This window comes from Agrilus planipennis, unplaced genomic scaffold, assembly GCF_000699045.2.
Source record: "Agrilus planipennis isolate EAB-ADULT unplaced genomic scaffold, Apla_2.0 scaffold285, whole genome shotgun sequence".
NCBI lineage: Eukaryota > Metazoa > Arthropoda > Insecta > Coleoptera > Buprestidae > Agrilus > Agrilus planipennis.
In genome coordinates this window covers 78,283-105,456 of record NW_020441050.1, presented here as the reverse complement: position 1 = coordinate 105,456, position 27,174 = coordinate 78,283, and the positions used below count along the sequence as shown (strand labels likewise).

Below are 27,174 nucleotides of genomic sequence, written 5' to 3'. Positions count from 1 at the left end.
AATGCAAACGAATAATGATCTATATCTAATATACAACTCCTGTTAGTCTTCTATAGATCTAACAAATAAATATCATGATTCCTTTATGTAGTCTTTGAAGGAAATAGTTATTTCCGTCTAAGCACAATAGAGGTTTGGTTTTGTGGAGAAAATATTTCAAAAAGCTTTCAAAAGGTCGTCAGTCCTAAGACTGGTTGGACACACATCTCCACTCTTTCCTATCCTGAACTAATCTTCGTATTTCCCTAAAACTAGAACATCCCATATCCTTAACTACTTGCGAACAGTAATCTAATTTAGGTCTACTTCTACCCCTTCTAACTCTCGTTTCTGCCTGTAATATATTTCTGATTAGACCTTCATGTCTGAGAAGGTGTCCTACCAACCTATTTCGCCTATTTCTATAGAGTCATCCGTTCTCTTATTCTTTCATTTCTAACCTTTTCTATCCACGGTACCTCATCACACCAAGAAATGTGAAAACACTTCTAACTTTTTCTTTTCCGCCGCGCCCACAGTTCATGTTTCGCATCCATGCAGGGCCGCACTTTAACATTTTACGAATTATGTAAATTAACCGTTCGCGAGCATAGAAATGACTTCTTTTTATTGAAAAGCTTGCACTAGTTTATTAAATATGATCTTAATAACCTGTTTCTACCTCAAAGGTAATTAATTTTGAAAAGAAGGAGTTATAAATCACTTTCAGAAGAAGTAACGCCTTGAGATATAAATACAGCCAATTAAATCATTGTACGAGTATTCCCGGTCAAGTCTCTTTTCAGTCAGTTGTCTTGTGGTGAAATTGTATTTTCTAAACATACTTCGCGACTTTGAGAATCCTTTTCTAATTACTATGAATAGTCCCGACGATTTGCAGATTTCTTAAAAAATTCGTTTTTAGTTTTTTACTAAGTTCGAAGTTTTGTCAATACTTTGCTCTGTAATAACACACTGCATCCCATAATTCGACATAAAATACTCCTTATGACACCCTTTTTGAGTACGAATTTCGGAGGGTCCGATCTGTCACATTTTTTTTGCCTCCGACCAATATGAATCAGGATTACTCAATTAGAGTTTGTTTCAAAATGATATGAAATGTTGCCCCAAAAAAAATCAGTCCGTCCCTAATTTTTAGGGTTCCGTATGTCCGAATGCAAAAGCGAAACCCTAATAGGATCACTCGTCTGTGGTTTTTTCAATCTATCCCCTTTTTTTACAACAGTATTCGTAGGTAGGTAAGTCGTATTCAACGTGGTTTAAGTCAGGTTAAACAAAACTTTTTATATCAGATAGGCGAAATGGAAAAGCGTAAGTACCATAGAAGTAACGAAAATTTAAGTAGACGTGGAATTTATGGACTGAGCTATAAATTTGCTCTGGTCCCTTCGAGACTAGTAAATTGTGGTCGACCAGACGGCAAACTTTCTAAATTAATTTATGGCAAGTAAACTGGACAGTCCACACGTCAGTTATCTCATTACATTCACTATTTCTGTAATATCCGTCTAGCCTTTATAACGCTATAGCTTCTTCACGTTTATTATTTGGATTAGGTACCTAAATTTAACAAATGAACCCGTACAAAATAAAATAAGAACTACTGAGTAATAAATAAATAGTTAACCATGCGCCTCCATACACAACCATACCTGATAAGCTCTGTAATCAGTGACAGCCGATGTTACTATTAATAGTGTTATCACCATTCACTTTTGATTATTCACGATACAATAATCACGAAGCAGACACACGATTATGTTGAAGTGGATTTGACTCGTCAAAAAACAAAAAATCGACAAAACGAAACAAAACATCAGGGGAGCAGTGTCGCGTAAAAGCATGTCGTAAATATATCTCAACCACAGAATAATCTAACCACGTTTGCGTTCTCGTGCATGTACGTGTATGTGAATACACGCACACAGCCATCCATAAATACACTCGTTTCGTATAGATGTAGCGAACACTGCAGTTCGACGTCGGCAGCAATAACAGGGTGCATACAAACATACGTANAAAATGTAGCTTCGTACTACAGATGGCGTTTATCGCGCCATTTGTAGTATTTTCTTTTATATAAATAATATGAAACCTTTTCTTAAATCAACTTCATAAAAATAATAGAGTCTTTGGAAGGAAAAACATAGTAGCCCAACAAAAACAAAGAATCACTTTATTACATATATGCTTCTGTCTCATGATGTGATAGGAGAAGTAATAAAAACGTTATGTTGGTATACATTTTTGGTAAGGGAGATCCGGGATCAGGAAGTGACGGTTCCTGCACCTTCTCCAATCGTAAATGTCGCAATAAAATCGCTGCTGTGCAAACGTTTGCGATTCTTTCGTAAGTGTAACACATCCAGCCGCAGATCGGCTCAATAAACCTGGAATTGTTCGGTCGAACTTCAGACCAGAAAATCCACTTTATTTTTATTACCTTGTGTCGATCTTTCTTTCCTTTTTTTTCCTTTTACCCAAATCTCTTTTTAAAATGGCATGGTTGTGACGCTTTCTGACATGCAAAGGTGGCTGAAAGAAAATATATCCTGGTGAGCGAAAATATCGATTTTTGTAAGAAAAAACTTCAAGAAGTAGAAGATGATTTTGGATAGTCTCTTAATTCGGCATTTTCTCTTACCTAAACTCTGTTAACAGCTTTTTGTAATTGAAACCATACAATTAAAGGTCTTTAGCATAAACTAACCCTTAAAGTGACTAAATAAGGTATACAAACCTAACCTAGCAATTCATCTCTAATTTGTTCTGATCAAACCACTACTTTTGTGATAAATAAATGTCCATGTTTAAACACCTGCGTTGCACTACAACCATCGGTTGAAGAGGACCATAGATAGTCCTGCAAGGGCCAGAAACCCGAGGACACCTTCCTCAAGAACTTGAAAGAGTATAAGATAAGTTAACAGCTTTTGTAATTGAAACCATACAATTAAAGGTCTTTATCATAAATTGACCTTTAAAGTGACTAAATAAGGTATACAAACTTAACATAACAATTCATTTCTAATTTGTTCTAATCACACCACCACTTTGATGATAAATAAATGTGAATATTTAAACACCTACGTTGAACTACAACCATCGGTTGAAGAAGACCTTAGATAATCCTAGAAGGGCCAGAAACACGAGGACACTTCCTCAAGAATCTGACGGACAGCTAAGTGTCTTTTGGGGATTCCTCTCTTTCGCGAAGACAAAGCAAAGTCTTGCTTTTATTGTAAATTGACCTTACTTGAAGCACATAACTCTTCTTTGCTAGATGGTGCAATTAAATTTATTTTATTCCTATTTTCTTCATCTGTAAACAAAATTTCCTTTTTGTTGAATTTTAAAGGCTGGAGACTACCTTATCTCATGATACTCATCCTCATCATAAGGTCGTAAGTCCTAAGACTGGCTGGACACGCACCTCCACTCATAAGCAAAACTCATTGGGAAATGTAAAAGACAGTAATTAGTATGATCTACAGTTGTTTTTGATAGTTTATTAATGATTAGCACACTGCAGGTATTTGTTTTGTCGTTCTCTCAGGTCATCGTAGGTCGAATTGGCGCCGATGGGACAATTGCCATCGGGTATCGCATTGGTCAGTCATGTTGCGGCGTCTATTGCGACGTTTCGCGTCGCTAGGATAATTATCCTCTAACGTTACATTAATAACAGGTCGGCATCGTCGGTCCTACGTGGGAAATCCGCAAGTGTTACCATCTGATTACGTGTCGCTCTCCCGCTATCCGTCGTCGCAGCCTACTACCACTATTAAGCGGCACGCTATAGTTATTCGTATCGCATCGAGTGGCCTGGCAAGTGCTTTACTTCATATCCTCCACCCTCCCCGCACTATCTCTCGTTAGTCCTCTCTTTTATTCTACGTCTATAAATACTTGGTTAACCCTTCGACCGGGAAAGCTCTTCATTTCATTAATGTGACGAAAATGGGATTTGTAAAAGGAATAAAAAGTAATTAAAGATTATCTCCTTGGAAACCCATACCATGGTCTTCGATTTTAAAGACAGGATGTTGTGAAAGTGGATCATTGTGGTACGTAAATTTCAACATCAGAAATTGTGATCCCACTGAATGAAATGTAAAAAGGGATTTAAAGTTAGTGCTGTTGCTGTATGGGTTTTTAATGAAAGTTAAAAAGATAATTTAACAACCGGATCAAATCTTGCATTCGGATAAAGTGCAGGAACTTGAGAAACTGGTGGAATCTAGGGACAAGATTAGGGTTGCCACCTTTTCAGGCTTTACATAAAGTATTTCTCGATTAAAAGGTTAAAAAAAAAGTACTCGGCATAAAAATAAAGTATTTTATTTTTTGTTTTTAAAAACATATTTTTTGTTACACCTAGCAGCCAGTAACAAATTGCTNATTCTCAGATGTCATTTACGAAAACCGTAACACACTAACATTAACATTTTGACGTATCCCCGTCAAAATGTTAAAGTTAGAATGTAGTTCCAGGCAATGGTTATAATACCATGGAGCCTGGAAGAAGATGCAGTTCTTTGATGAACCTATGGTCACATTTACATAGATTTCAACTTCAAGAATTTCAATTATTTTTTCTATAAAACAAGTAAATTTTTTCTAATTTAACGGAAACGGTACCGTGCATTAAAGTTTTGAATTTGTTTACCGTGTCTCGCTTCTAAAAGAGTACAGAGATGTTGCTCTACTACTACTTTACGTGAATGTGTTTGTAGGAATTTCTCTATACCATGTCCTGCTTTTCAACACATGATACTCATCATCATCATAAGGTCGTCAGTCCTGAGACTGGTTAGATACGCACCTCCACTCTTTCCTATCCTGAGCTCATCTTAGCACTTTCCTAAAACTAGAACATTCCACATCCGTAACTACTTGTGAATAGTAATCTAATCTAGGTCTACCTCTACTCCTTTTAACTCCTTTATCTGCTTCTAATATGTCTCTGATTAGCTTCTCATACCTGAAAAGGTCCTATCAACCTATCTCGTCTATTTCTTATGACTTCCATAGAGTCCTCTATTCTCCTACCTACACACCTCTTCATTTCTAAGCTTCTCTATCCACGGTATCCTCATCTTTCGCCTGTAACTCTACATTTCAAACGCTTCTAAATTTTATATATAACAGAAGTAATATAATTTTAAATGATCAACTAGAAGTAAACAACACTAAATTGTAAAATTAAAATTATTCCCTACCTCTAAAAAGTTTATACCAAGCAGTAAAATTTGTAAATTGTATAATCAAATAAGCCTGAGTGTTTTTTACATAATTCTTACTACAGCCTTTGTAAGGACAAAAGTTCATTGTCATTACAACATCAGGAATGTAGTTTACCTTGTACTAATTTTATCAGTATTTTTCTCTGTCGTATGCCATCATGGCGAAGCCTCGCGGCCCTTCGTCTAATGACACGTTTTGATAATTCGTTCAGTATCGATTGTCATTTAGAAGTGACGGCAACGGCGTTTACTGCGCCAACAACAACAACAAACATGATTGATATTTGTATTATTCGTCATCATCGCGCGTACTACTACGCAACCACCCCCCGATGAAGTCCCCGACGTGGCGGGCAATTACGGAGTGAAAGACGAAAATACAGCACTCAAAATTATTACCGAAAGTAATAAGCACCACTTGGTAGCAGCTTAAGCTGCTGAAGTTCATCACTCATTTCGCGGCAGGACGAAGTTACTGAGATGTCGTTCTAAGATTAAAGACAGAATTGATTGGTTTTGGCTGTGAAACGTCCTAGACAACTGTAATTGTAAGAGTGATTATTCGATGTAATGATCTATTTTACAATTGTAATGTACGAATGAAAAGAACTAGACTTATTGCTATCACGTATATCAGTGGCGTAGCATGGTTGGGGGGGGGGCAAAGAGGGTGGGGTTATGTTAGGTTAGGTTAGCCAATGTAGTAAACGTCGAATGGTCAAACCCTAACGGTTCACTTTATGATAGAGACGAAGACCTACCATGGTGGATTATAGATTTCGCCTTTCTGTTATAAACAAGACACTTATATTCTCGAAAATACCACAAATGGCGCAGTAAACGCCATCTGTAGTACGATGCTATATGGATACTTGCTGAAACGAATCCTGATGCTGATGCGATCCAAAAAGATCGAAATCGCGATCCGCGTCTGGCAGTTTCGACAGAATACACACCACTTCGAATTATTTTATTTGATTATGGTAACGTGCCTACCACGATGAGGTGAGCTACGCCGGGATTCGTTTCAGCAAGTAGATATCCATATATTTAAATGGACCTTGTTGAAGCGTACGTAATCCTAAAATGTAGCATCGTACTACAGATGGCGTTTACTGCGCCATTTGTGGTATTTTCTAAAACGCGCTGTTAAGACAGCAGGTAAAGGTTGGTCTGTGTTCTGTCAGAGCTGCCTGCGACGCGCTGATGAGATACAAAAAAATGAAATCGCAATCCGCGTCTAGCAGTTTCGACAGAATACAGACCACTTCCTATTATTTTATACTTTTATATTCTATTTACATTTAGCACTCCATAACACCAATTTAATTTCCATTCCATTTCAAATTTTTACCATTGCATTTCTGACTTCTTCAGATGGATTATCACAAATACACCAATAATAATAATACTAGCGCTTTTGAAGAATTAAAGTACATCTAATGGAAATATAAAAAAATTAATAGAAATTTAAGGGTACAAAATGAAGACCTGTTAACACCCCTAGTGGAGCATGCACTCAAATGTTCACAGGTGTATGGCATGTCCATATGGGGTGCGATAGAAATCTGGACACTTACTTTAATGCCATATGTTGCACGCGTATATTGATACGGATGAATTAATTTGGAAGGGATTGTTCCATATTGTTGCATATGTTAAGGTTTCTAAAAAAACGATTAAAAACTATTTTATTTACAATTAGTTGTCAAATTGTGCAATATCAAAATTGGTCATTTAGATCATACACTCTTTAGTGGCACTTATTGATTTAAGTAATTAATAATGAGTCACTAATGATCGAAACAAATCGTCGACATAATAAAATTTATGTTCAAATATTTCTTGTCCTTATTACCTGCCAATCGGCCGTATCTGGGGGCGGCAGATTTTAGAATCATGAATATTCAGATTAACAACTTTAGGAATTTTGAACTCTCATCACAAATATTGTTCTAGAGAAAAGAGTTTCATTAATAACATACTTGTAAACCGATGCTGTAGTTGGAACTACTAACTAGACTAGAGCGATTGCTGAAAATATCGTAAACACAGAAGAGAGATGTCAGATAAGAATTGCAGCGGACGGCATAGAAATAATAGTGCACAAATTGATGTGTAACAGAAAGAGATGTAGACAAGCAGAATTTGAGCATGTTGGAGCAAGGAAATTCAACATTTTCAAAAATTTAGAAAATCAAAGTCTTGTTTAAAGATATAATCCCAATTGGACATTTATAAAGCCGACCCTGTTCTTTTACGTACTTAAGCAACCTCTAACCTCTACACCGCTTAGTATTATTCGGTTATCTCTTTTCACTTTTTCTGTATTCCTCATGAAGAATTTCCTAACTTAACAAGGGCGTGTTCAAAACGCAGTAAATGCTACATGCTACAGTCTCAACTAGAAATAAGATAGAAGATACGTCCATTTTCACAGATAATTTATTGGGGACTTTTGATCGTTCCAACTATACTACTGTTTCGCTATACATAACTTCTTCACACGAAAATCTCCTGAATTGTTTTGTACTTATTATTTAAGTAGTGATTTTATTAAATATGGAAAAACAAACACAATTTAGTGAATTTATCCTATTTTCACTGCTTTATACAGTACGAAAACTGAACCAAAGGGGAAGTTAGGGTTGCAACATGTACCCCTCGTATAATACGTAATGTAACAATAACTTGTTTCTAGATGGGGATAGAATATTAGCGGTCAGGCAGGGGTTCATTCGACAGTAATTAATTTTAAATGCTAGACAATGTGCCTCATAATTTGTCGAGTTAACAAGTATACTAATGACATTTATTATTATTTACAGACGATAACATTGAATATATTGCTGCAAGCAAAATCTGTATTGAGATTGTGGAGTAGGATTGTCATAGGTTTTTGAAGAGTTTATGTGCAGATTTTTAGAGCGATTATAAGTATAATGCGATCATCAAATACCAGACAGTAATAAATCAAATCGTGCTAGAACGTTGCGGAGAATACAAGACAAAGGGGTATAAAAATTAGTAGCGGTTCGTTAAACGGAGTGTACAACAAATAAGTAAACATTTTATGATATCCATTTCTTCCCTTAATTTTGTCCTTAGATGTTAATTCAGTCAACGGTAAGGGATAAATAGTTAATTAGTTTTTTTAAAAAACCAAATCCGACGATTCGCCTATTGCTTGTAGGCTTTATCAAGGCTATAATGCATGTAGTTGTTTAGTGGTTATTTACCTAGGTACTAATTAATTTAGATAGTTTGTGAATATTAAATTACAATGAAAAGTTTGTTGGTTTAAAAAAGGAATGCCATAAATTTCGTCCTTGACTTTTCATGGCTGTCCTTATTGTAAAAATAAACAAAAAAGTTGCGGGGGGAATTAAATTAGCAAAGAAAAAGAACAGGGCGGATTACTGCTGCTTTTAGCGGATGTAATAATTTCGAAACGTAGGCCGTAAAAGATCAGAAATTACTCCAAGGAGGCTTCTAGATTAGGGATTATTGAAATAAACTAGCATACTTGCTAATCAGTAACAGATGGGGAAGATTTTTAAGACACTGGTTTTCGACCCTGTTTGAAAGCCGAGCGCTAATGCATCGAATGAGCAAAAAGGGGGACAAAACGGAGTCGCGTCGTACGTCGCGTTGAGATGGTTGCTGATGCTCCAATAAATGTAGATCTTAAATGAGGTTCTATATGATCAAAAGGGGGTTTTTACCTTACAATTAGAATCTCTTATACACTTCGTTGTTAACATTGAAGATAGCAACGGTTTAAATTTCCATTGAAATCATTGGCGTACCTACAATTGGATCTAGGGGCGCTCAAACATTAAGTTGAGTACAGTATACTACCACTTAATTTGAACTAAATATCTGGTGTCAATCAAAACTCCTTATGGTGATAAGTAGACAATTAGGTACCTATCTAAGATTTAGTATGACGAATAGAATACAGATGGCGTTGTCCTGACAGCTGCTTGATATTTATGAAGCAAATAAGATACAAACATCGGATACGAAGTTAAGTAATTATGATCAATTCTTCGACCCAAAGAAGAATGACATCGTATTCAGTGTTATATGGACAGCGGAACTCTTAGGGTTCATGTATGTCTGAAGTATAAAACTGGAATTGTTTTTAAATTATTGAGAGATTGAGTTTACATCACAAACCGTATAAACCAATCTATAAACTAATGTCAACAACACACTAAACTCATTTACAATGTAGAAAATAGGTGGGTTAGGTTAGGTTACACCATTTTAAATGCAGTCAAATATTTAGTATGATCGTATGTGGTAACTAACTTTGTATGCAAGATAACATACGTTCTAGCTTATTGTAAGTACATTAGGTAATTTGGGACAGTACAAAAAATACCGAATACGTTTTGTATGTCGTTGTAAATTGGTCTACTCGAAATCTCTCAGTAATTTTCATTTCTTTTTTTAATAAAAATAGTTACACATTATCTGACCCTTGTCATCGTAATAAAACGCATAGATCACATATTTTCGAATTATTATTGATAAGCAGAAATTATTTACAGGAATATTTTAGGAGGTGTCAATTAAATGACTTTTTTTTAGTTAGTACTTCCATTTAATACATGCGATATCGTCTGAAACGTCTGGTAGTAATCATTCGTTCTCCTATGTCTTCAAAAATAGTACATATCTGTTTTTCAAATGGCTGTTTTCACTAAAATTTATTACTTCGACAATTTATTGTTTAGAGTACACTCTTAATAGCGGTCAACCTACGATAATTGTCAAAATTCACTTTTCTTTATGGGTTACATGGGAAAGATCTCTTTTGCAAGGGTCTATAAGAGTATATTGTTTTGGCAAAACATTTCAGCTGTTTCAACCTTCTTATTACAAAATTTGGAATAATTATTCAGAAGGCGAAAGGTCCCAATGAAATTCAATTTCCTTAACTCTTATTCTAATGCTATATATGGTTTTAATCCATCATATTTTTAATTCTTTTTTAATTGTATTTTATTTTCCACCAACTGTGTGATGTCTAGTATTCTGATTAATAGCGAAACAATTTTCCTACCTAACACTCAATAATAGTCATTTGTTAGAAACTTACCGACGGATTTGGCATACACCTTCTGGGCATTGGCTCCGGGCTTCGATATGTCGGCGAATATCTGCCGGGAAAGCAGGCCGCACTTGACGTTATGGGCGCATGTAGACCTGTAGGCCCCTTGGCACCCATCATTTTGTCGGGGGAGTACATCATGGAATTTTGTTTTAAGTCACAGTAGGCATTTTCCGAGACAAAATCTATACAAAACACTTTCGATCCAAATAATATATTGTCACTTTAAGTTCGTTCAAAAGCAAAAATCTTGGTCTCCATATAAGTCAACAATCAATGTGAATTCTGTTCTTGCCAATTGAGATAAATAAACCATGGGTTTACCATTTTTATGTGTGAAACTATTATCTGTTCGGCATATACGTCATCATCATCGTCTATGTAGTTATTAATTAAAAGAAGCAGCAGGCTTTGATCTACTTGGCAGAGTTACCATTTGCATTTCCGAAAACTTCATCCTCGTGGGTACAGAAGTGACACAGCAGAAGCAGAGGGTACAGCCAAAGTTTCGTCGCGGTAATCGCATAAATTGTTAGGTTAGGTTAGGTTACGGTTTCGAGATATTTTCAAAATGAAAAACTAGTTGTTATTGTAACAAAACGCATCATTTTTCACTTGTGCAATTCGCGTAAATTATCATTATTTATTTATAGGTAAATGGTACGATTCGTTGACCGCTTACGCGTTTCTTCCCAAATAATTTATTAACGCTGTTGGCTTATCTATAATTGATTAAGAGTGCTTTATAAATTTTATCAGTTGATGCACTACCCTGTTTTCTGCCGTTCGACACCCCAGAAGCGCTAGAGGGTAGACTGACGTCTACCATTGGAGTTGGTGGCTTACTTGACGGAGCGTCGTACGCGCAGACGCTAGGCGTCGCGACGACCGCCCTTTCTGTTCTCCATGGTGCCGCATTCGACTTGGACGAATTAGTAGCGAGTTTTGATGGTATGGATTTTTGAATTGTTACAACTCTGTGGACATTGTCGCTAGAAATGACGAAAGCGAAATAGACAAAAGGTCGTCTTTCGATAAAGAAGTAACTTTCATTTATTGTAAAGACCCCCGACTATATTGGATGACAAGTGAATCCATGTCGTATGCAAACAAATCGGTATTAACAGCAATAAGTTTTTCTATGTAAATTTTGAAGAAGTGCATTTTTCTTCATCAGTTGAATCGCTCCAAATTTGGACAATGGGTACCGCTAACCATGGTGCATGGTGATTCTCAGATGTCATTTACGAAAACCGTAACACACTAACATTAACATTTTGACGTATCCCCGTCAAAATGTTAAAGTTAGAATGTAGTTCCAGGCAATGGTTATAATACCATGGAGCCTGGAAGAAGATGCAGTTCTTTGATGAACTTATTGTCACATTTACATAGATTTCAACTTCAAGAATTTCAATTATTTTTTCTATAAAACAACTAAATTTTTTCTAATTTAACGGAAACGGTACCGTGCATTAAAGTTTTGTAATTTGTTTACCGTGTCTCGCTTCTAAAAGAGTGCAGAGATGTTGCTCTTTCAACTGAAGTTATACTACTTTACGTGAATGTGTTTGTAGGAATTTCTCTATACCATGTCCTGCTTTTCAACACATGATACTCATCATCATCATAAGGTCGTCAGTCCTGAGACTGGTTAGATACGCACCTCCACTCTTTCCTATCCTGAGCTCATCTTAGCACTTTCCTAAAACTAGAAGATTCCACATCCGTAACTACTTGTGAATAGTAATCTAATCTAGGTCTACCTCTACTCCTTTTAACTCCTTTATCTGCTTCTAATATGTCCCTGATTAGCTTCTCATGCCTGAGAAGGTCCTATCAACCTATCTCGTCTATTTCTTATGACTTCCGTAGAGTCCTCCATTCTCCTACCTATACATCTCTTCATTTCTAAGCTTCTCTATCCACGGTATCCTCATCATTCGCCTGTAACTCTACATTTCAAACGCTTCTAACTTTACTACTAGTGCATATTTTCAATCGATATTTAACAGCAAAACATTTATATTTCAAATCTGAAAACTTATTAGTNCCTTAAATAAAGTATTTTTGCGTACTTTATGTGTCTTGTAAAGTATAACATACGCACAGTCGAAATAGAGTACAATACTTTATAATAAAGTACGGGTGGCAACCCTAGACAAAATGTACTGCAAACCCTACCGATTAGTCAAATGTTGTTTTCAAATCACAAAATACATATTTTCAAAATTGAACAAGAATTCTGGATGTTATTTGGACGGTGTCTATACCAGAAGATGACACAGAAAAATCAGGATTTAGTAAGCCTGATGAATATTAAAATGTGGAAACAGACCACTTCGAATTATTTTATTCGATTATGGTAACGTGCCTATCACGTTGAGGTGAGCTACGCCGGGATTCGTTTCAGCAAGTAGATATCCATATATTTAAATGGACCTTGTTGAAGCGTACGTAATCCTAAAATGTAGCATCGTACTACAGATGGCGTTTACTGCGCCATTTGTGGTATTTTCTAAAACGCGCTGTTAAGACAGCAGGTAAAGGTTGGTCTGTGTTCTGTCAGAGCTGCCTGCGACGCGCTGATGAGATACAAAAAAATGAAATCGCAATCCGCGTCTAGCAGTTTCGACAGAATACAGACCACTTCCTATTATTTTATACTTTTATATTCTATTTACATTTAGCACTCCATAACACCAATTTAATTTCCATTCCATTTCAAATTTTTACCATTGCATTTCTGACTTCTTCAGATGGATTATCACAAATACACCAATAATAATAATACTAGCGCTTTTGAAGAATTAAAGTACATCTAATGGAAATATAAAAAAATTAATAGAAATTTAAGGGTACAAAATGAAGACCTGTTAACACCCCTAGTGGAGCATGCACTCAAATGTTCACAGGTGTATGGCATGTCCATATGGGGTGCGATAGAAATCTGGACACTTACTTTAATGCCATATGTTGCACGCGTATATTGATACGGATGAATTAATTTGGAAGGGATTGTTCCATATTGTTGCATATGTTAAGGTTTCTAAAAAAACGATTAAAAACTATTTTATTTACAATTAGTTGTCAAATTGTGCAATATCAAAATTGGTCATTTAGATCATACACTCTTTAGTGGCACTTATTGATTTAAGTAATTAATAATGAGTCACTAATGATCGAAACAAATCGTCGACATAATAAAATTTATGTTCAAACATTTCTTGTCCTTATTACCTGCCAATCGGCCGTATCTGGGGGCGGCAGATTTTAGAATCATGAATATTCAGATTAACAACTTTAGGAATTTTGAACTCTCATCACAAATATTGTTCTAGAGAAAAGAGTTTCATTAATAACATACTTGTAAACCGATGCTGTAGTTGGAACTACTAACTAGACTAGAGCGATTGCTGAAAATATCGTAAACACAGAAGAGAGATGTCAGATAAGAATTGCAGCGGACGGCATAGAAATAATAGTGCACAAATTGATGTGTAACAGAAAGAGATGTAGACAAGCAGAATTTGAGCATGTTGGAGCAAGGAAATTCAACATTTTCAAAAATTTAGAAAATCAAAGTCTTGTTTAAAGATATAATCCCAATTGGACATTTATAAAGCCGACCCTGTTCTTTTACGTACTTAAGCAACCTCTAACCTCTACACCGCTTAGTATTATTCGGTTATCTCTTTTCACTTTTTCTGTATTCCTCATGAAGAATTTCCTAACTTAACAAGGGCGTGTTCAAAACGCAGTAAATGCTACATGCTACAGTCTCAACTAGAAATAAGATAGAAGATACGTCCATTTTCACAGATAATTTATTGGGGACTTTTGATCGTTCCAACTATACTACTGTTTCGCTATACATAACTTCTTCACACGAAAATCTCCTGAATTGTTTTGTACTTATTATTTAAGTAGTGATTTTATTAAATATGGAAAAACAAACACAATTTAGTGAATTTATCCTATTTTCACTGCTTTATACAGTACGAAAACTGAACCAAAGGGGAAGTTAGGGTTGCAACATGTACCCCTCGTATAATACGTAATGTAACAATAACTTGTTTCTAGATGGGGATAGAATATTAGCGGTCAGGCAGGGGTTCATTCGACAGTAATTAATTTTAAATGCTAGACAATGTGCCTCATAATTTGTCGAGTTAACAAGTATACTAATGACATTTATTATTATTTACAGACGATAACATTGAATATATTGCTGCAAGCAAAATCTGTATTGAGATTGTGGAGTAGGATTGTCATAGGTTTTTGAAGAGTTTATGTGCAGATTTTTAGAGCGATTATAAGTATAATGCGATCATCAAATACCAGACAGTAATAAATCAAATCGTGCTAGAACGTTGCGGAGAATACAAGACAAAGGGGTATAAAAATTAGTAGCGGTTCGTTAAACGGAGTGTACAACAAATAAGTAAACATTTTATGATATCCATTTCTTCCCTTAATTTTGTCCTTAGATGTTAATTCAGTCAACGGTAAGGGATAAATAGTTAATTAGTTTTTTTAAAAAACCAAATCCGACGATTCGCCTATTGCTTGTAGGCTTTATCAAGGCTATAATGCATGTAGTTGTTTAGTGGTTATTTACCTAGGTACTAATTAATTTAGATAGTTTGTGAATATTAAATTACAATGAAAAGTTTGTTGGTTTAAAAAAGGAATGCCATAAATTTCGTCCTTGACTTTTCATGGCTGTCCTTATTGTAAAAATAAACAAAAAAGTTGCGGGGGGAATTAAATTAGCAAAGAAAAAGAACAGGGCGGATTACTGCTGCTTTTAGCGGATGTAATAATTTCGAAACGTAGGCCGTAAAAGATCAGAAATTACTCCAAGGAGGCTTCTAGATTAGGGATTATTGAAATAAACTAGCATACTTGCTAATCAGTAACAGATGGGGAAGATTTTTAAGACACTGGTTTTCGACCCTGTTTGAAAGCCGAGCGCTAATGCATCGAATGAGCAAAAAGGGGGACAAAACGGAGTCGCGTCGTACGTCGCGTTGAGATGGTTGCTGATGCTCCAATAAAAGTAGATCTTAAATGAGGTTCTATATGATCAAAAGGGGGTTTTTACCTTACAATTAGAATCTCTTATACACTTCGTTGTTAACATTGAAGATAGCAACGGTTTAAATTTCCATTAAAATCATTGGCGTACCTACAATTGGATCTAGGGGCGCTCAAACATTAAGTTGAGTACAGTATACTACCACTTAATTTGAACTAAATATCTGGTGTCAATCAAAACTCCTTATGGTGATAAGTAGACAATTAGGTACCTATCTAAGATTTAGTATGACGAATAGAATACAGATGGCGTTGTCCTGACAGCTGCTTGATATTTATGAAGCAAATAAGATACAAACATCGGATACGAAGTTAAGTAATTATGATCAATTCTTCGACCCAAAGAAGAATGANACTTTACGTGAAAGTGTTTGTAGGAATTTCTCTATACCATGTCCTGCTTTTCAACACATGATACTCATCATCATCATAAGGTCGTCAGTCCTGAGACTGGTTAGATACGCACCTCCACTCTTTCCTATCCTGAGCTCATCTTAGCACTTTCCTAAAACTAGAAGATTCCACATCCGTAACTACTTGTGAATAGTAATCTAATCTAGGTCTACCTCTACTCCTTTTAACTCCTTTATCTGCTTCTAATATGTCCCTGATTAGCTTCTCATGCCTGAGAAGGTCCTATCAACCTATCTCGTCTATTTCTTATGACTTCCGTAGAGTCCTCCATTCTCCTACCTATACATCTCTTCATTTCTAAGCTTCTCTATCCACGGTATCCTCATCATTCGCCTGTAACTCTACATTTCAAACGCTTCTAACTTTACTACTAGTGCATATTTTCAATCGATATTTAACAGCAAAACATTTATATTTCAAATCTGAAAACTTATTAGTCGCATATTATCAGGTAAAACGAAAATATATATTATAAGAAATCAGCATTTATTGTTTCAGTAAATTTTATAATACCTTAGCAACCCATTCCAATAATACTTGAACGAAATTGGATTTACAGTGACATTACTTATGATGAAATGTTTGGCGTGAATGAACTAGGTACTTAATGATGAGATAAGATGTTTAAATGTTTAACGCATGCATACTTCACGTTTTAGCTTCACTTCAACGAAATTGAGCACGTAATTAAAATGTCAATTTCAATTAGGTATAATTGATTTTACGGTTATTAATCTTATAGCTTGATGAGACCTTATCTCTAAAAACAAGTGAAAGAAAATGAAAATACTATCAGTTCAACTGTTATCAGGTCACATTACGTATTAGGGGAGATCTTTCCGAAAGACCAAAGCTTTATTCTGGCCGTTTAGTCAGAGAATTTTAGTGGAAAGCCTCCTGCATTACGTAATGATTATTATTTTTCGATAGCGCCCTGAAAATAATTCTGGCATATGGTTAAAGCCATTAAGCGCAAAGATCACGAAGAGAATCACCGAGGATGACAACCATTGCTAACCTATCAATAATAAATGAGGGACGTTATAGGGGAGGAGAGGTCAGACCGTCCCTGTCATCCGTTTTCCGGTCGCTGCTAAAATCCGGCCGGATCTACCGGATTCACGTATACGTACCGTTGCCGTCGCGTCGCCGACACATTGCAACCCCATTCCCGTTTTTAAATGTATTCATACTGGTAACAAGTGGACGAAGCGGATAATTTTATGCATAACTGCCCGTGTTTTTCTGCCAACACCACGGGGCGAACGTATAAACGAGACTACCTACAATAAGACGATATTTTCTTGATTTCGATAAATTATGTAAATCAAAGCTGCACCTTGCTCTTGATTATTGTATTGGGTTACAGGACAAGAGAAGACACGATCGACATAAATATCGTTGAGTGCTGCGGCAGCCATTTGTGATATATACGTGTCCCTATAAGTCAATTTAAAGCTCTAATTTCTCGACTTATTCACCTTGTTGCCCTTGGTCTCATAGCAGAACCTTCCTCTTAATTATTACATTGGGTTTTAAGACAAGAGAAGATCGATAAAAATATTGTTGCGTGCTGCGGCAGCCATATGTAATGTATACGTGTCCCTATAAGTCAGCTGAAATCTCTAATTTTTCGACTTATTCACCTTAGTGTTGTTGATCTCATACAACAGCATCTTTTTCTTGACATTGTTTTGGTTTTCAAGACAAGAGAAGACAATATCGACATATTGTGGAGTGTTGCGGCAGCCACAGGTTAAATATGCGTCCTTAAATTAGTTGAATGTCTTTCAAATACTCTGGTAAAAATTTGGCTAAATCACGAAAAGATCAAGAGGAAACCATGAACTCGGAAAAAAATTGAATCAGTTAGAACAATAAATGTAGTTCATGCAGGTCTAGCTTAATGCATTGTTACGATCTTCTGCCATCTAATGACTATGAAATCACATGAAAATATAATAAAAATATTTGAACTAACTATCCAACTTTAACTAACTGTGGTTTCTTAAAACTGGGAGAGGATATCTAGCCTCTTGAAGATGCTGACTTGAATTTGAATAATTAGGAAACCTATAAACAAACGACTTAATTTGACAAAATCCATAACAGAAGCCGAAACGTCGGTTTGATTTCATACTGAACAAAGAATTTACAACCCGTATATTGGTTTGCCTTATTATATTCAAGATAGGTACAACATACTTACTACATTATGTTTTATGCAGCTGAAGTATATTCATTAGAATAACGAGCGATTAGGTATAAAAAATTACACGTGCAATATAATTTATCTTCGTATCTATTATATTATCTCAATTTAGCGATATAAGTTTTATTAATTTGTTATATGCACACGCGCTTGTCATTCGTTCTGAATTGATATGCTCACTCCTTGATAACTGTATATTTTCTAGGAAGTTAGAAATCCTTCATTTCTTAAATATTTCTTTATTCTAAATGTTATGTAAATTTTTACTCCATTAATGTACCTTGTGTTTAATATGTAAGTATGATGAATTAAGCCATCCGTATTATCATATCTGTTGCAGTTTATTATTTTTGCTGGAAGAGTTGATGAGATTAGAGAAACTGCAAGTGTAGAGGACAGACATATCCCATGAATAAATAAGTATTTCTTCATTGTTGATTTCTTAATAACTAACCACATATTTAATAGTAAAATCATAATCTTAAAGTTCTGCATCTAATACCATATCATGGATTCGTTGTCAATTTGTGTAGGCTGCTCAAAAAGTATTAACAACAGTGAGTCTGGGAAGAAATGGGTAGTTCGTCAAGGCTATTTATTGTAGTTTGATGGTATAGCAAACAATGAAATAAATCGAATCATAATCTCAGTTAAACTTAGAATGTGTCACTACGGTCGGACACTAAAACAACGTTGTTCTTAATGGGAAAGGTCTCTACCGTCACATTTGAAAAAAGTACCAGTAAGGTTACCATGATAATCTTCTTCGATTGCAAGGGTTTCCTGTACCAGCGCGTTGTCTTTTTTAGCCACAGGGTGTCAACAAACTGTTATAAGTCAGGTTTTATTTTACTGAATTTCTTGAACCTTCGTGGCATCGTAAATTTACCACACCTACCATACAGCCCAGATTTAGCCGCTTGAAGCAACCGGGTGTATCCCTAAGTCAAGTTTTGACTGAGGAGTTGGATCGAAATTCAACACCAGTTGATTGCGCGCAGCAAAGAGTTCGACAACGATGACCTAACATGTAGATTTCGAAGACTGAATAAATATTTTTGACTGCAGAGTGTCTACGTCGCTGCGCAATATCAATTTTTGAATGTTTGTTATCTGTAAACGTATTATCACTCACATGGTCTCAATGCACATATAGACAAAAAAACATAAATATCACAACCTTGCCGCTAAGGCTGAAACGTGATGATTACTGTCCAAAAGTTGCTATTGATGGAAATTAAAATGACTTGCTTTCACTTTTTAACATTTGCATTGTTCCTAAAAGTAATCAGTGCTGACCTTAATGATGATATAAACTGCTTCAAAGAATTTATAAGCAAAAATATAGAAGATGTAAACGCGTATGAAGCGTCCACTTTTCATAGTGACTTCCAAATGAAAATAATACAGAACCAATTGGTAAGCAGTCCTTTTTTATGTTATGTTTCTCGTTTATGTCGAATATGTCGATGGTATTCGTCTAGGTACACATTTAGACATACAATTGCTATTAGTAAAAAGTAAAAGTTAGACAATAAGTAAATCGAAAAATCAATGGAAAGAACTGTAACAGTTTCAATAGTTACACTTGCAGTAGAGGTCGTACAGTGATTGATGCACCTATTTTTCAGAATATGGACTGTACGGCTTCATAATAATTGAAGCAAGTGTATCAGGCAGTTTACTGGCGAATAGACTTTCAGAAATAAATTTCTGGAACATTCTTGTAATTGAGGCGAGTCTATATGAAAATGATTTAACAGATATACCCTCTATCAATAACTACGTGTTTAATTCAAAATACAATTAGACATGTACGGATTACGTTGACTCCGCTTGACTGTACATGAACAGTGTGATCAACAATTATAGGTCGCAGTTTACATCGTGTCATACCGATGACGTAGACGCAATATCTCAATAACTTTACTGTATGTACAAAAACCAACTTCAAATGAGACTTCTGCTGTGATCAATTTCAGGGGTGTCTAATTCAGTATTGGGACCACGAGTCAAAGCGGTTGGGGGAAGTACAGTCATCAACGGTAATGTGTTTTCCAAATTCAACGTTTAAATATGTCCTTCCATATTTCAAAAGATTCGCTTTGAAAGGGATCGATAGGTAATATCACAGATTCGAGAGGCTAGTGGTTTTAGAATTGTCTGAAGTCTTTGTCGGATCTTTAAATTCAGTTTACAGTTAGATATGAAAAGTACACAAAATGGCAGACGATTTAATGGTAGGAAACATTTTTCTGCGTCCGATCGAAAACAAGACTAACATAAAAATGTAGATTACCTAATTATTCAGTTACCAAAATTCTGATTCATAAAAATAATAAAATAGTCCACTGGCACTTAACAATCTCCACAAAATTGGAATCGGTCCGTCGAGTGGACATTCCAAATATAATATATCTGTTCTGTTCGACCTCTCAGTAGGGTTAAATCTCCAGGATCAGTATTCGACGTCTCTTTAAGCAACAACCAATGTCAAAAGCCCATTGACAGTCACAACTTCCACTGCTTAATATTTAAAATCACCTGGTACTTTGACAACGTCTACAGGAGTGCAATTAGTATCATTTTGCCATACAAGTCGTGATCCAGTAAAATTTATTATTACAGTTACCAACAGGATTTCAGCAGTAAATGGATCCTGATCCAGCTCCAGTTTCTTGAGAGTCAATACCATTCTGCTCAATCCAAAATCTGTTGGTACAATCCAGTTAGCTTCTTCTGATCAATTTCTTTTAATTAATCCAAAGTTTCTCACTGGCCAAGAGGGGGTGAATGGTCAATTTTCATATATATTATCATCCCCCCCCCCGAAAATTGACCAGCATGTTCAAAATTAATTTATTTACGTTAAACGTCCATATTTAGGTCACAGAAATTCATACGTACACTAAATTTCAAATTAATCGGTCCAGTGGATTCGGAGCACATTAACTATGACAGACGGGCAGACAGACACACGTGTGATCCTATACGGGTTTCGTTTTTCATTAATTAAACGCAATAATCTTGACAACAAAGAACAATACCAAGAAGCTTTTCGAACGATCAGACAAAAACACAAAACAATTACCCTCATATCTGTTATATTATGTCAATTTATAGATTATATTATGTATAGGTAATAGACATGCGAATACCTTTTTTTCAATAAGGAAAAGTACAAAATAAAAAAATGAATTTATCTTCATTTTTCTATCTGATTGTATCTAAATTTTAATTAAACATCAGCATTGCTTTATCAATAAGAAAAAATTTATTTACTTAATTGCCATGGCTCCTGCCTTTATTAAGGTTTCGATATAAATAGCGAAAATTGAACACAATATTCAGTAAGCCAAGATGTTTTACATACATTTCTTAACTGTTACATTACTCTTAACAACAACCAGTGTCGTCGTCGGAGATGATTTGGACTACTACGAACAACTTATAAGGGATAATTTAGTAGAGGAAACTGCCTATGTGGCTCCAACGTCTTATAGAGAATTCCAGTTGAGCGACGAAAACGCTGAACCAATTGGTATGTAAAGTACCCCTACAGTACCTGCTATCAAGCTTACTTGATCATATTTTTGTATTCAAAATTCTAACATTTTATTGTGTTTCAAACTTTTACCGAAAAATCGTTGTTCATATATACATATGTACAACGCACGTGTATGATCTGGAATACAAAATCAATATATAGGGTTGTTCGGAAAGTCATTTCGTTTTTTTTTGTGGAAATGAAAGACAGTTTTCGTATAATAAACAAATACGTTATCAAATTATATATTTACCGTTCTGGTCCAATGCCTTTTGCCATCTTTCTGGTAGTAGCACAATTCCACGCTCATAAAATTGTTGATCTTTGCTGGCAAAAAACTGATCGAGGAGGTTTTTGACCTCCTCATTTGAGGTGAAGGTTTTACCGTCTAAAAGATTTTGGAGTGACCGGAACAAATAATAATCCGATGGTGCCAGGTCTGGAGAATATGGTGGGTGTAGCATTGTATCCCATATTCAAGCTGTAAAAGCTTTTTTGGCGAGTGACCAAACTTGTGTGAGGTCTCGCGTTGTCTTGGTGAAACACTACACCTTTCCTGTTGATTAGTTTTGATCTTTTCTGTTGAAGTGCATCATTCAGTTTGTCCAGCTGATGACAGTAGACTTCCGAATTAATCGTTGTGTTATCCGGTAAAAGCTCAAAAAAAACACGATTCCTTTAAAATCCCACCAAACAGACAGCATCAACTTTTTTTTGTGAATATCGGCTTTGGAAATGGTTTGAGCCGGTTCATCTTTTTTGCTCCATGACCTCTTGCGTTTGACGTTGTTGTATACATCCCATTTTTCGTCCCCAGTGATGATGCGCTTCAAAAACGGATCATTTTCGTGACGTTTGGGAAGCGAATCGCAGACGTCAATGCGGCGACACAGATTTCTCTCTGTGAGAACATGGGGAACCCATACATCGAGCTTCGAGGATAATCCCAGGCCTTTCAAGTGGTCATAAACTGTTGAATTTGATAAATTTAACCTCAATCCGATCTCACGTGTTGTTATTCGCCGGTTCACATCAACTAATGCCTTTATCGCGTCTTTATCAGCTTCAACCGGCCTTCCCGAACGTGGTGAATCTTCGACATCAAAATTGCCGGATCGAAATTTAGCGAACCAGTTCTGGCACTGGCGTACTGTCAACACACCTTCTCCATACACATCAGTCAATTTCTTTCCGGCTTGAACAGCATTTTTACCCTTTCTGTAGTAAAACAGTAAGATATGTCGAAAATGCTGCTTATCGCTCTCCATATTTAAAAGAGCACCAACCAAAAACTACTCCGTAGAATTAATTGGAATTTTTCACACACAAGCCTTGCTATATGAGCTCTCACAGCATATAAAAATTATACGGCGTAAATGTGAAGTTGGGTGCAAAAGAATACAATTAAATCCTCTGTCGGGAAAAAACGAAATGACTTTCCGAACAACCCTATATATAACACAATGGTCAACAATACCTGTATTTTCAGAATTTGGGGAGTATGACTTTATAATAGCTGGGGGAGGTACCGCGGGGAGTTTATTAGCAAGAAGATTATCGGAAGTTGAGTCGTGGAGCGTCTTGGTAATTGAAGCGGGTGGACGCGGGAATAATTTCACTGATATCCCTGGCATGAATATTCATTCGTGGTCCACAGACTACAATTGGGCATTCAATACCACTCCACAACGTACGCAGTGTCCAGGTAACTGTAGATTATTTATTTATCCTTTTACTACAATAAAATACGCAATAAAAACATTACTTACCGTCTGGTACGTGTAGGTACTCCTGTACGACAAATGCCGCTGCCACGAGGAAAGGCTCTAGGTGGAAGCACTGTCATAAACGGTAATTTATATTCACGTGGATCTGAATCAGACTACAATAGGTGGGCAGCCGCAGGCCTACCCAGCTGGTCGTTTGAAAATGTCCTACCGTATTTTAAAAAGTTCGAAAATGCATCCGCGCTGAAAGGAATAGATCGTGACTTACACGGATTCGATGGACCACTGGTTGTCGAAAACTATCAAAACACTAGCCAGATATCTGAGACTTTCATTAGCTCCATTAATTCATTGGGATATAACCTTGTTGATTATAATTCAAGAGATGTCATTGGTGTAGGATACGTACAAGCAAGTACCCGAAATGGAAGGCGAAACAGTGGAGACAATGCCTTCTTACGTCCAGTCGATAGGAGATCTAACCTGAAATTACAAATCAATAGTCTCGCGACAAAAGTGTTGCTTGACGGCAACTGTTCGACTGGAGTTGAATTTATTAGCGGAAATAAAAAGTATGTGGCGCGAGCTAGATCCGAAGTGATTCTGTCAGCTGGCGCTTATCAGTCAGCACAAATCCTGATGCTTTCTGGAATTGGTCCGCCGAGCGAACTATCTAGACACAATATATCAGTTAAGCTAGACCTTCCGGTGGGCCGTAATTATATGGATCAATATTCATATTTTATCTCTTGTACGACCAACATCACATCCAATTTGACAGTGAGAGAGTCGATAGCACAATATTTACGAACAGTTGGCCCTTTGACCACATCCGACGGAACTGAACTGGTAGCATTTTGCAATACAAGCTATACTCCAATTGAATACGTATCCCAAGTGACTAGCAGTATTTCGTTAGTTAACGGTTCTCTTACATTCGATGCTCAAAGGGCAATTGCCTTCAACACTTACATAATGTTGCTGCATCCAAAATCTGTCGGGAACATTCAACTGGCATCTCCTGATCCTATACAGTATCCCCGATTAAACCCAAATTTTCTCCAACATGACGACGATCTTGCAACCCTTGTGGAAGCCGCCCAACTTTTAGTCAGAATATTACAAAACGATCAATTTCAAAAGTTTAACCTTACCATTTTAAGGGAAAGTTCCTGTAGTAATTTTGATTTCAATAGTAACGAATATTGGAGATGCGTCGCTCGTTGTATTGGATTTCCGGGAAATCATCCCAGTGGGACTTGCAGAATGGGTCTAAGTCCTGAAGATTCGGTTGTTAACGAAAGACTTGTGGTTCATGGAATGAGAAATCTTAGAGTAGCCGATGCCGGTATTGTTCCTCTTACTTTGACAGGTCATATGTTCGCCACAGCGTACATGATAGGAGAGAAAGCAGCAGATTTTATCAAACAAGACCATGGAATTTTGTAGATTACTTAACAGTGAAACGGTGCAATAAAACTATAATACAAATTTTCTGTAGATCAGTTATTGTAAAAAGAAGTATGACATAGAGTGCATTTAAAAAAATTGTTGTAGGTCTTTCAAGCTCAAAATTGTAATTTTACTTCTAACTAGTGTAAGCCTAAAATATTGACCAAATGTCAAGTACTCTGGGAAACCCACCACTCCAACTTTACTTGGTACGCAGGTGACTACAGCTTTTGCTGCCTCCTTTGAATCGTGTTCATCTCGGTGGTTATGTGACGCTTGCATTGAAAAACAGGAACTGTTACTGGTACCAACAACCCGATAGGTTTACCTTGCTTTCTGTTTTAAAAGGGGATGGGACCTGGTATCTGCACCCAAGACCCTTCCGATTTTGAAACCTTGTCAACGATAAGGTTGAAATTCCAAGTACATACTTTCTTTAAACGTTAATTAAAATATAAGATTAAAAACAGATGGAATGCCAGACAAATTCAAAAACAATTTTTATTAAACAATAAGCATATATGTAGAAGACCAACACAAAGCCGATGTTATTATTTATTTTTTCGCATTGTATTTATTAATAAAGTTGTCACATAAATGGAAGTAAATTCTCTGCTTTTTTATATCGAAGAGGGAGTAAGGGGGTTCAGCTTCCTCTCCCGCTGGACCAGTGATGTTAAACGTAAAAATCTTCCAGTCTCATGGTATTTAAGCCAGTTTTTAATTATAGTACAATATACTAAAATTTTTATTCTGATAAAAATCTGTGACAAGCAACTGCCTCGTTTTTAACTGTAAAACTTTATGACTTTATGATAGGGACAAGTTAAATGTTCCGTGTATAATTTTGGTTTTTCAAAAAGAGGCAAACTCAAAAATGTTCACTGCATCTGGTTAAGTGTATTCGATACTATAATTAATGCATATTTATTCTATCTGATGGTGCTACTGATGAGGTGATCCCACTAGAACGCAAAACAATACAGCAACTTTTTAGTAAAGTCTACAAAAAAATTCGCGTGCAGCATTATCTACCTCTGCACATTCTCCACTACCTATATCAATTTAAAGATATGAATTGTAGTATTATCACTAACGTTCAATTAAAACTTTACCTCATTAATATTACTGTATCAGTCACAAAAAATAGCGCAAATTGAGAATAACATTCAATATGTCATGATGCCCTACAAACATCATTTAATAGTTACGTTATTCTTAATACTGACAAGTTCTGACATTGAAGAAGTGCTAAACTACTGCGAAGAGAATGTGAAGAAATTGTGTGCGAGGACAAGACAAGAAGCAGCCAGATCTTTGTTTAAAACTTAACGGATTTGGATTTCAGCTTATTGGTTAACAATTCTTCTCACATAAATTCCCGTTTATCCAAGTCTGTTTACCTCATAACTGTGTATCAAAAATACTGTTGATATACCTATAGAAAGACACCAATGATTTTTTTATCATAACTCAAACCCTTTGGTGTGTTTTAATGCTGACAAAATTTACAGTTTCAGCTGTATGTATCAACATTCCTTCCGAACCTAAATTGATTTCTAGAAATAATATGTTTGTTCAAAAATGAATTTAGTTTATCATGAATCATGGCTTCATGCAAGGGAGTTATGCCTGTAGTTATGAGAATCACTCTTGTTTAGTTTTTTATAACATTCTGACCATCTGGTGTATATCTTATCTATAAAGAATTAAATCATGAGTACTATCGTCTATGTAAAAATATTTTTTTTCTGCTACATCAGCGGATAAGATTAAGTATCCGATTAGAACGTAACAACATAGAAAAGGATTTAATAATTATTTATTATAAAAGCCGCGCGTGTGATATTATCTTTCTGTCTACTACATTATCTCAATTAATAGATACAGATTGTACTACGAATGAGTAATAGACACGCGCATGCATTTGTTTTCAATAAACCAAGATTATCTCTAAGGTGATGCAGAACATGGAATCAGTGTTGAAGTGGTCCAATTCTTAATGAAGATTTTAAAAAACGAAAAATTTCAAAAGTTTAACCTTACGATGGCTTGGAACCCTAATTGTAGAAAATTCACTTTCAATAGTAAATATCATTTATTTGTTTTATTTATTCCTTCCCTCTGCCTTCTCGTCGAGGGCACTTCTTCCTTGTTATGTTTATTTATAAGTTATAAGAAAAAGAGCCATTTCAACAATTTCTGTGGTAATATAATACCTTAAAATAATTCGAAGTGGTCTGTATTTTGTCGAAACTGCCAGACGCGGATCGCGATTTCGATCTTTTTGGATCTCATCAGCGCGTCGCAGGCAGCTCCCACAGAACACAGACCAACTTTTACCTGCTGTC

The 27,174-nt window shown here is 35.9% G+C and overlaps 2 protein-coding genes across 3 annotated transcripts in view; one reads left to right on the top strand and one right to left on the bottom strand.

The window, feature by feature from the left end:
• Positions 1 to 10,965, bottom strand: part of LOC108742504 (inhibitory POU protein) — a 42,552-nt gene extending 31,587 nt beyond the window's left edge. Inside the window, exon 1 of one of the 2 annotated variants that reach the window (XM_018477743.1) lies at positions 10,360 to 10,965. In XM_018477743.1, coding sequence (XP_018333245.1) covers positions 10,360 to 10,512 — 153 coding nt within the window. In that variant the 5' untranslated portion in view covers positions 10,513 to 10,965. The remainder of the gene's footprint in view (positions 1 to 10,359) is intronic. The other variant, XM_018477744.1, reaches the window with a different exon arrangement.
• Positions 10,966 to 21,434: 10,469 nt separating this feature from the next.
• LOC108742509 (glucose dehydrogenase [FAD, quinone]-like) lies at positions 21,435 to 24,862 on the top strand. Its single transcript, XM_018477747.1, has 3 exons — positions 21,435 to 21,638; positions 23,134 to 23,349; positions 23,430 to 24,862. The coding sequence occupies exons 1-3, from the start codon at positions 21,458 to 21,460 to the stop codon at positions 24,818 to 24,820; spliced, it is 1,788 nt and encodes a 595-aa protein (XP_018333249.1). The 5' UTR covers positions 21,435 to 21,457; the 3' UTR covers positions 24,821 to 24,862.
• The last annotated feature ends 2,312 nt before the right edge of the window (positions 24,863 to 27,174 follow it).